This window comes from Carassius carassius, chromosome 1 (genome assembly GCF_963082965.1).
Source record: "Carassius carassius chromosome 1, fCarCar2.1, whole genome shotgun sequence".
Classification (NCBI taxonomy): domain Eukaryota; kingdom Metazoa; phylum Chordata; class Actinopteri; order Cypriniformes; family Cyprinidae; genus Carassius; species Carassius carassius.
Genome location: NC_081755.1, coordinates 17205417 through 17216701, shown reverse-complemented (window position 1 = coordinate 17216701; position 11285 = coordinate 17205417). Strand labels below are relative to the sequence as shown.

The window sequence follows — 11285 nt, the reverse complement described above, 5'->3', positions numbered from 1 at the left end:
GAACTAAAACTATCGGGCTCGCCCAGTTACTATTTGATTCTTCTATCCCCATGTCAAGCATAGCGCCTAATTCAGCCTGAACTACTTTTTTCTTGTGCTCAGGTAAGCAATACGGCCGGCTGCGAACTACCAAGCCCGGCTCGGTCTCGATATGGTGCTGAATCAGGTTAGTACGGCCCGGTAGGGGTGAGAAGACGTCGACAAACTCTGCCTGTAATTTCGTTAAATCAGTGAGTTGGGACGGCGAGAGGTGATCTCCACCTGGAGCCAGGGCGAGGGATTGTGGTTTGATATTCGCCTCTGGTCCGAGATCATCCTCCCCACCAATCACCGTTGCCAACATCACTGATTCCGCCTCATTCCATTTTTTTAGGAGGTTGAGGTGATAGATCTGATGGGACCCGTTCCTATCGGACCGTATTACCTCATAATCGAGATCTCCGACTTGTCGTGCGACTTCAAACGGTCCCTGCCACTTAGCCATTAATTTAGAGCTTGACGTTGGGAGTAATACAAGTACTTTCTCTCCCGGTGCAAATTTGCGTAATCTAGTTCCCCTGTTATACCGCTGGCTCTGGCGGTCCTGGGCTTGTAACAAATTCTCCATTGATAGCCGCCCCAACGTGTGGAGTTTTGTTCTCAAGTCCAGCACATACTGAATTTCGTTTTTGCCCTGAGATGGTCCCTCCTCCCAAGTTTCTCTCAGTACATCCAGCACCCGTCGGGGCTGGCGTCCATAGAGAAGTTCAAAGGGGGAAAACCCCGTGGAGGCTTGTGGGACCTCTCGCACAGCGAATAACAATGGCTCTAGCCACCTATCCTAATTTTTGGCGTCTTCATTAACGAACTTACAGATCATGGATTTAAGTGTGCGATTAAACCGTTCGACCAGGCCGTCGGTTTGTGGGTGATAGACGCTAGTTCGAATCAATTTAATGCCCAATAATCCGTACAGTTCGTGTAGCGTACGTGACATAAACGCCGTGCCCTGATCGGTGAGGATTTCTTTCGGAACCCCCACCCGGGAGATAAGACGAAACAGGGCATCCGCAACACTCTTAGCGGAAATGTTGCGGAGGGCCACTGCTTCAGGATATCGTGTTGCATAGTCAACTATGACTAATGCAAAGCGATGTCCTCGTGCAGATCGCTCTAATGGCCCGATGAGGTCCATACCAATTCTCTCGAAGGGGACCTGCATTAAGGGAAGAGGGCACAAAGGCACTTTTGGGGCAGCTGGTGGGTTCACCAACTGACATTCCGGACAAGACGCGCACCACCTGCGCACATTGTCATGAATACCCAGCCAAAAGAAACGGGTCATGAGGCGATTCAGTGTTGCTGCCTGTCCCAAATGGCCTGCCATAGGATTAGAATGAGCCGCAAGGAAAAGCATTTCCCTGCGGCTCTTCGGAATCAACAACTGGGTTGTATTCACTTTTGTCCGAGCGTCTTGGGTCACTCGATACAACCGATCTTTTAAAATGGCAAAATACGGATAGGCGAGCGGGTGGGCAGGTTGGAGAGGCTGGCCATCGATGGAGCGGACCTGTTGAAACGCGTGTTTTAATGTCTCATCCTGAGACTGCTCCAGAGGAAAGTCATCACGCTCCGAGAGAATCAGTCTCCCAATTTCGTTCGGTTCCTCTGAAGCAGAACCCAGCGGTCCTGCCTCTCCCACCTGCACCTGCGCGGTCTCCTTCTGTGCCTTATTTCCCCAAGAGGTATCCGCACATAACGACCCCAATAAAACCGTAAACGCGGGCCAATTCGTTCCCAAAATTTTCGGATGCCGGAGCTGGGGACTAACCGCCACCTCCACACTATGCTTTTGTCCCCGAATTGAATAACAATTGGGACTACCGGATACTCCACCATATCCCCGTGTACACACCGCACCTTAACCACGCGGCTTGTATCCAATGCCCCCAGTTGAATCAGGCTTTGATGGATTGAGGTTTGGTTACATCCTGAATCCACCAAGGCCGGATATGTACCGCCCTTGATACTCACAGGTATTTGGTACTCGCCAGCCTGACCGGGGGTGGCCTGTGGGACGACCGGGACCCGGATCATCATCCCCACCTCCATCACTGGACACCTGTCCACGAAATGCTCCGGGTCCCCGCAATGCCAACAGGCCAGCCCAGACCTCCCCGCCGCCCCAGTGGCAGGGAGTGGATTGGAGAATTGGCGCGGAGAGAGCAGAGAAACGGAAGCGCTGTCCCCTCCGGCAGCCATAAGGGCCCTTGGATTCATGAAATGCCCTTGGTCAATCCCGCCCCACCCCCGGGTGGACCGGGGGCCGGGTGGGCCGGGTGTACAGGACCTAGGGAGAGCGACAGGTCGAGAGAGAGACGGGGAGGAGAGAGAGGGAGAGAGAGAGAGATGTTAATGGTTCGCCGACCCCTGGGCACGCCGCCATGTGGTCCTCTGCTAGATGGATGGCCGAGTCCAGTGACGTGGGACGGTGGCACTGGACCCACTCGGCTGTCTTCTTCAGTAGCCGAGCGATGAATTGCTCCAGCACCACGAGGTCGATGACATGCTCCACGTCACTTCCCTCGGCCAGTAGCCACTTGCGGCAGGAGTCCCAGAGCTGCTGGGCCATCGCGAAGGGCCGACCAGATTCCCCCAGGTCCAGGGACTGGAAGCGCTGGCGGTGCTCCTCTGGGGTCCGGCCGACCTGCTGAATGATGGCCCTCTTTAGGTCGTCGAAGACTAGGAGGTTCGCCACCGGTAGCTGTTGTGCGGCCACCTGGGACTCGCCCGAGAGCAGGGGGATGAGACGGACTGGCCATTGGGCGCGGGGCCAGTCGCACGCTTCCGCTGATTTCTCGAACAGTTCTAGGAATACTTCTGGGTCGTCTTGTGGTCCCATCTTGTGGAGGGGTAAGTGAGTGGGAACCGCGGGCGGTCCCGTGGCCTCGGTGCGAACCTCCCGGTCGATCCAGCTCCGAAACCTCTCGCGGTCCTCCTGCTGGGCTTGAAGGATGGCGTGGAATCGCCGCTCCTGATCCGTTCTCAAGTCCAGCAGGGCCTGGTGTTGCTCTTGATGTAGGGCCGCGAGGGATGAAATAACGTCCGCAAATGGCGTAGAGGAAGGACTCTGCATAGCGGCGGCACTCCTTCTTCCTTTCCCGGGTTTCGGCACCCGTGTAGTAAGTTCGTGGGAGGAAAGGAAGAGGACAAAGGGGTCGGCTGGACTGCTGACAAATTTATTAACTCAAAATAACTTAAGCTTTACAAACACCAATGGAGACTTTTACTCTGACATCAACACAGACACGATCGCACAACACTTCCGGTTTACTCGTTCCGGTTCCGTTTCCGGTTCACGTCAGCAGTCCGTCTCTCTCTCCTGGCGTTTTATACTCTCTCCGCGCCAATTACTGAAACAAAAAACAGGTGTTGATAGTTTTTGCCCAAACCACTCACTTACCGCTCCTGATTCTCTCTCCCGCTGCAGACTTCGCTAAACCACGCCCCCCCCCCCCCCCCCCCCGCCACAGCCACACACTAGCTGTTTTTAAATGTGCTTTTTACATGTGTTGGAAACATCAAATCAGGACAGGTTGAGTGTTTTCTCTTCTATCATGACAAGCAGACACATATTGAGCAGCAAACACAGCAGTTCTTGTGTTCTCCTGACAGATACGGTAGTTTCTCCTGGTTTGAAAGAGTTTTAAATGTCTGATGGATCTTCTGTATTTGATCATAGAACACTGTCCGTATGGCCGTGTATTTGGAGCATTCGGTTAGGAAGTGCAGATCTGATTCAGATCACAGTGTGAACACAGTCTTTGTTCCAGTGCAAGCCATGTTTTTCTGTATCTGCCCATCTCGATCATCAGCTTGTGTCCGCTGAGTCTGTATCTGGTCTACGTGCATCTCAGATTCTTATCTGACACTGTGTACAGATACTATGCCATACTGTACTCTCTCTTTAGGGCGAAATAGCTTTGCACTTTACTCTGTTGTTGTGTTTGGGTTTGCCAGTGAGTGATTTAATTCTGTTTGATTTGTGCAGTAATCTGATTGATTCTGATGTTGTGATTCTGAGGCTCAGTAGATGTTAGTGAAGCATCAGGACTGAAGCTCTGGATCAGCTGAGGGTGGGGCTTGCTTTCTTTGTTCAGCTCTTGGTATTGCAGGACTTAATGATATGATTGGGGTCACTGATTTTTCCAGAATTTAATTGCCTTTTTTTGTATCTTTATGATAGGAGGATATTTGCCTAATTCTTCCCTGAATGTGTTATTTGTTGTGTGCTGGTGCAGGTGTAATTTTACAGAGTGCTGCACTTCCCCCATGAGGAAACTGACATAATAGATAACTCTGCCCCCAGAGAGTGATTGCAAATTAAGTTTACATGAAATATGTTGGGAAAAAAGAGCATTGTTGAGAGAGAACAAGAATGTATTATAAATATACAAAAACCTACCTGACTCTGCCTGAGAGGTAAGGGAAATATATATATATATATATATATATATATATATATATATATATATATATATATATATATATATAATATATATATATATAATTTTGATATCTCTGAAATGATAATATTCTTGAAACAATCTTTTAATGACTTTTTAAATAAAATATTAGTTAACTATCAAAGAAAGAAAAAAAGATTGCCATAATATGGACATATTATTGCAAATGCTATACTGTGATACTTAGATTCTGTGATTTTCCTCTCACATTTCACCATTAACTCTTCACCTGAACAGTTTATGTTGTTGTATGTGGTATCATTGTAAACCTTGACCATCATTTCTATGTTATCGTGTTTGGTTCAGGAGATATGACACAAAATACATAATTTGATTATGGTGGAAAGTACATTGGTTGCCATGTCCACCACGGGGTGTTTTTGCGATGGCTGCAAAAACTATACAAGTGTAGTTTCATGCTTTCATGAAAAGTGAACATTATTTTCACAGTTTTATAATTTTAAGTTTTATCATTTTAACAGTTTTAACTAAAAGGGAATTGTGAAGGGAAGGGAATGGGAAGAACCAATAAAAAAAATAATGATAATTTTAACATTAATTATATGAATAATGTAGCTTTATATATCATAATATACGGTAGAATTATTATTATTATTATTATTATTTACAAATTGCTATAGCTCACAGCTGTTATGTAGTTATTTAACTCAATGCAAACTTTACATACAGAAACAAGAAGAGCCTCACAACGAGAAGAGACTTTATCTCATTGTTGAGCTATAAGCTCAGCAGGAACCTGTTCAAATGACAAAATCATTCTCGTTATACTGTAAGTTCACTCAAGAGCAGCAGTTCTCCAACAGAAATCGTCAAAAACCGAGATATTTTCATCATTTTTCTCTAAAGGTGTACTGAAATACTACATATAGTATTCTGTACTGACTTTAAAGTACCTTTGGGGAGAGATTACATTCTGACCTTTTGATTTACAACAGTGAAGTCCTTATTTGGTCAGAAATTGCATTCAACTTGTACTGCTTCAAAACCCCATTTTAGCTCTTTTTTGGGATTGAAAAAGCCCTCGTGCTGTACTTCTAACAAGAAAATTATTGTAAAATTATTGTGTTCCTACATTTATTTAGGTTGTCTTGTTCTATTTGTTCATCTCTGTTCTGTACATCCCCAGGAGTGTATTCCAGAAAGCACGGTTAACTTGCCGTCAGCTAAACCCTGAACTTTCAGTTGATTAACCCCAATCCTTGCTTACTCGGGGTGTGTGGTTCCAGAAATGCATCCGTGAGTAAGTTCATTCAACTCAGAGTATGCTCCTGGTTAAGACTCAAGACATTCTCCACAGAGCGATGAATCTGCAAGTTACTATGCAAAAGCGTGCCATGCTGTTTCTTTCTTTTTCTTTTGTTCAATGGTCGTTTACATGCTTAATGCATATTGCCACTTAAATGATTGTTGCGCAATCATTATTATTATTTTTTTTTAATCTTCAATCCTTGAGAATATGAACTATGTTGTTTGTTTGATGCTAATTATATATTAGGTGATATCAGATATGTATTTTGATTTGGAATTTAGACATTATAGAAAATGCAGATCCACGTGTGAGATGATAATATATAAAATGTAATATATATAATATAATCAATTAAACATTACTTTGTCATAGTGTTTTATAATTTATACAGATGCCAATAAAATAAATGTAATAACCATATTAGAATAAGATATTACCTTATTTATTACCTTATATTACCTTATTTATTACCTTATATATTTATATATATATATATATATACAGTACAGACCAAAAGTTTGGAAACATTACTATTTTTCATGTTTTTTAAAGAAGTTTCTTCTGCTCATCAAGCCTGCATTTATTTGATTAAAAATACAGAAAAAACTGTAATATTGTGAAATATTATTACAACTTAAAATAATAGTTTTCTATTTGAATATACTTTAAAAAAATGATTTATTCCTGTGATGCAAAGCTGAATTTTCAGCATTATTACTCCAGCCTTCAGTGTCACATGTAACATCCAGTCTATCACATGATCATTTAGAAATCATTCTAATATTCTGATTTATTATGAGTGTTGGAAACAGTTCTGCTGTCTAATATATTTGATGAATAAAAGGTTAAAAAGGACTGCATTTATTCAAAATAAAAAAAAAATTCTAATAATATGTATTCTAATAATATATTTCCTTTACTATCACTTTTTATCAATTTAACACATCCTTGCTGAATAAAAGTATTGATTTTATTTAAAAAGAAGAAAAAAAAATTACTGACCCCAAATTACTGACCAGTAGTGTATATTGTTATTACAAAATATTTATATTTTAAAAACATAGCTTCTTTTTTTTTTTTTTTTTTACTTTTTATTCATCAAAGTATCCTAAAAAAGTATCACATGTTCTGAAAAAATATTAAGCAGCAGAACTGTTTCCAGCTTTGATAATGAATCATCATATTAGAATGATTTCTAAAGGATCATGTGATAATGATCCTAAAAATTCAGCTTTGCATCACATAAATAAATGATCATTTAAAGTATAATAAATTTAAAAATAATTATTTTAAATTGTAATAATATATCACAATATTACATTTTTTTCTGTGTTTTTGATCAAATAAATGCAGGCTTGATGAGCAGAAGAAACTTCTTTCAAAAACATTAAAAATAGTAATGTTTCCAAACTTTTGGTCTGTACTGTATGTATATATGTATATATATGTATATATATATATATATATATGTTTTATTACATATTGTAATAGGCTATTACATATTGTTACAGTACATAAGGCTTGTCAGTAGATCACACGTGTGCTGACGCTGATAGTGCTGAAGATTTTTTTGAAGACTGTTTTTATAAATAAAAATATACACATTAGTGTTTTGTAAAGATTAATGAATTAAATAAGTTACCACAGTTTTGTTTGGTATTGCCGCTCTATCACCAATTATTGAAATGCATATTCTGCATGTCACCTTTACCAAGACATTTAAAAAAAAGACAATACAATGTCTGTTAAATGACCTTTTGTAATAATTGTTTTAAATGTTTTAATTCACCCTCATCTTATCATTTGGCCTTATGTTTCATTTTTTCAATGCTTATTCATTAAAAGTACTAAAGTATTGTTAATGGAACCCTTAATAAGGAACAGGAATCAGAGTTGAATTCTTTAAGATTCCCATCTATGCTTGTCTCGGTACTGTGGGGAGTGTGTGATAAAGAGAGGCTTAGTTTGGTTTTAGAATTTTGAAGAACTAAAACATGGACATTATCACTTTTGTCATATATTTATTCATACACATTATCCTTCACAAAGAACAGAGGGACAACATTTTTTACAGAAAAAAACTAACAAATATGACTGATTCAACCTATTAAATTTAAACACTGTCCTGGAATCCAAAATGTAATAATATTAAATGTATATTTATAATTCCTGATAGAATCTCTAATAAGAAATGGCTTGGTGGAATGTTCATATTCTTCAAATGTCCAGTGAATGTTAGAATGTCATCTCACATGCAGCAAAACCACAATCAAACACGTGACCGTTACATTCCCAAATACTCTCAATGTGAGACACTTGTGTAAACCTGCATCCTGCAAGACAACCACTTAAAAACGGTCTGCATCACTTCATAAGAGGACCGGCTCTATTTCCACTTGTTCATCATGTATCCATTTACTTCTGAACGAATGAAGAAATAAACATCTGAAGGTCTATTACATTTCTAAAAAAAAAAACATACTGATAAATGACAGATCAAAAAAATGTGAATCTATTGTGAAACTGAACAGTGGTGCACCTGATAACTACAGTATTTCCACCGAGGGCTTGGCACAAGACTAGAGCCCAAACCGAGCAATCTAATGTGTAAATACAGCATTTCTGAGGTACTTTTCTTTACTAGAATACACAAAATGATGTCTGAAGTGTGGTAAAACTAAATTCCCCGTCGACCCAGTTGTCGTACAGATCATTCAGACAGAGTTGCTCATCAGTGGTCGGAATCTACACATAACAGAGTCTAAACCTTCATCCACAGACAGGAACAAAAGCAATGACACAAAGGAAAAAAGTTGAGGTGGGACAGATATTGTACTTGGTGTAACGATCATTCTATGCTAGAGGACTCCGGATTCCTGGAATCATGCAACACGTTTTGCATGCACCGATTTCCCCATCATGCACACAGCAGCTGCAGTACAAACACACGTACAGTATTAGGAGCACAGAGCCCAGTCAGTCTACATACAGCTTAGATACTATCAGCATAGAAAACAGAGCAGATAAATACAAGAATTACATGTAACAAAGGTTTGCAGATGCCACAGTTCAAATCTCAAATTAGCCAAACTAGTCTTTTTGGATCGTCTAAACATAGAAACCATCTAAGTTAGTAAAAGCACATTCAGTTCTTAGTATAAAATCTGCAGGATAATGTATGCCTTCTCTGTATTTACAAAAGTCTTGGTGTATATTTAGTGTAACAGTAAACATAGCGCTCTACGTAAAAGTACTCACAGAGCAGAAATGCAAGATGATCGTAAACTAAGACCTAAAAAGATAAAAATAGCTGATATATACTGGAAAGCTCCCTTTGATAAGAACATGTAGTTTAACACGAAGAGTATTGATCACCAAAGGACAGAAACACTACCAGAGACAGGGTTATATTAGAAGTTATACATAACTGACCTCCCACCCCCCTCCAACATTTGAAAAAAAATGGGGAGTCATAAACTTTACATGAAAACCATTAGGAATTTTGCATTGTGGCATAATTTCAATTACATTAATGTTTTAATTTTTTCTGTAATTCTTTGTTCACAATGGCAACTTTTGTTATGTCAAATAATTACAGTAATAAGCAGCATAAGACTACCATGGTTTATAAATACTTAATGTACATTAAATAGTACATCTTCATTTCATATTTTTTCCACATTAAAGTAAGGGTAAGTTTTTTAGCAGTGGTAGTTTTCTTTAGCATAACATGCAAGCATTAAATCAAAGACCATATATCCATTTCTAACAAAAGAGACTCATTTGAAATGTTGCATTGGCCACTCTTTATCAGTACTCTTTATTATATTTTAATCAGCAGACTTTTTTGTGACAGAAAATCTATGAGATGGATTTAATCAGGGTAAAATATGTTAAATAAAACAGTATCATTTGACTATATGAAGCATTTCATAAAAACAAACGTGCAAGCGGATGAGTAGGAAAGGTGATCTAATTCTGTGGAAATCTGCATCTGGATTCTGCGGGTGCGTAAGCCTGCATTTTACCAATTAGGAATAACAATTCATACAAAAACGTTGTGTATATGTGAATATGTAGGAACCAGGCGAGCAGGCAGTGACGGGATCGGAAGTTGTCATGCTAAAACTCAGGGAGCGATAAGGGTTCAAGTTTCAGCCCAAGATAAGAGACACCACCAAGAGGTCTAGTAGGAAATCAATATGCATATATAGAGCTGGATATAAAAAAACCTTTTGATGCAGTTATATTTTGGCACTCCTATATCAAGATTTGAGATTTACAAATATATAATTCAGGAACATTAGAAATGGCAGTAGAGGATTGAAGGAATAGGACACAAAAACCTGTTTCATGTCAGCATGCTTCACACATAAAGAATCTGAGGACTGGAAAAAGGGATCGTTTTGTAAAATATACTGGGCCTGCACATAAGTTCTATCTGTATACAGGCAATAGATGAACTGTCATTGCTGTGGAGGCATTATCACTCTCTTTCAAAAAGCCTAGAGTCCTGCCTGTTTACTGCCTACCCAAGCAGCACCCTAACCGAGATGGAACCTCATAAAATTCTAATTTGTCTTTGGCGCCTTAAAATGCTCGTGATATATTCCCTTCAGCCATCAGACCCCCTTCTCCAGCCCTCCTCAGTTCAGATATGTTCAGATAAAGGGTATTCAACTGTCTACAAAGATTTGGTGAGTTCATAAATAATGTGGATGTGGTAGTTAGTTTGAGCAGGACGGGCGGTCCTCTTCTTCATCGGGCCGTCTCATACCACACTGTGAAGCGTTGATGGGTGGATGAACTCTGGGTTTATGAAAGAGAATCCAGAGAATTCGCTCTGGTCGATGTTGGCGATGACCAGTTGGTCTGGAGGGGTCAGCATGGGCTGCGTGCGGGTGAAGAATTTGTCGAAGTTCTCTGCCGCTTTGCCGCACTGTGAAAGGAAGGGGAGAAGAAAGACGGCGGGTTATTTTTAGATTCAACTGAAAAGCTGGTCGTGTGCCTGAGAGAAAATTCATTCACGTAGGTCTTCCGTTACAGACGTCATGTACGCTCATATGTCCAGTAAATGGAGGATTTTTAGAAAGATGACTGGAAGGAGAATATTCAGGGCTGTGTTAAAGGTTGAAACGACTACAGTCCAGGTTTAGCACCTGTGGGGTCCTTTGAGGGGGCTGTGCAAACAAACATGGGTGGGCACATGTTGAGATGAATCAGGGTATTCCCATAAAACACACATATATACACAGAGTGAGGGAAGATCAGCACAGAGGGTGGGCGGTTTTGATGCAGACACATGAAAAGACTCTTAAAATAGTCCAGGCCTTTATCATGTGGATTCTCTTACTAGGCCAAGTGGACTAAATGCTGGCCCACGCTAAAAGATATTTAAAACCTTATCAGATTTTCAATATGTGAAAGACCACAAACATAACCATGAAAAATCATAGATTGAACAGGTTTGTACTTTTTATTCCACATACTTACACATGGCATTCACAAGT

The 11285-nt window shown here is 40.5% G+C and overlaps 1 protein-coding gene and 1 long non-coding RNA gene across 3 annotated transcripts in view; both read right to left on the bottom strand.

Moving 5' to 3' along the window:
• Window positions 1-7776: 7776 nt before the first annotated feature.
• On the bottom strand, window positions 7777-10281 carry LOC132140499 (uncharacterized). The gene is made up of 2 exons (XR_009433817.1): window positions 9135-10281; window positions 7777-9103 (listed from the first exon to the last, which is right to left on the bottom strand). It is a non-coding gene; the product is annotated as an uncharacterized LOC132140499 (long non-coding RNA).
• Window positions 10282-10310: 29 nt separating this feature from the next.
• Window positions 10311-11285, bottom strand: part of prkcab (protein kinase C, alpha, b) — a 227180-nt gene continuing 226205 nt past the window's right edge. For both annotated transcript variants that reach the window (XM_059549266.1, XM_059549271.1), the window contains one exon: window positions 10311-10714. In XM_059549266.1, coding sequence (XP_059405249.1) covers window positions 10547-10714 — 168 coding nt within the window. In that variant the 3' untranslated portion in view covers window positions 10311-10546. The remainder of the gene's footprint in view (window positions 10715-11285) is intronic.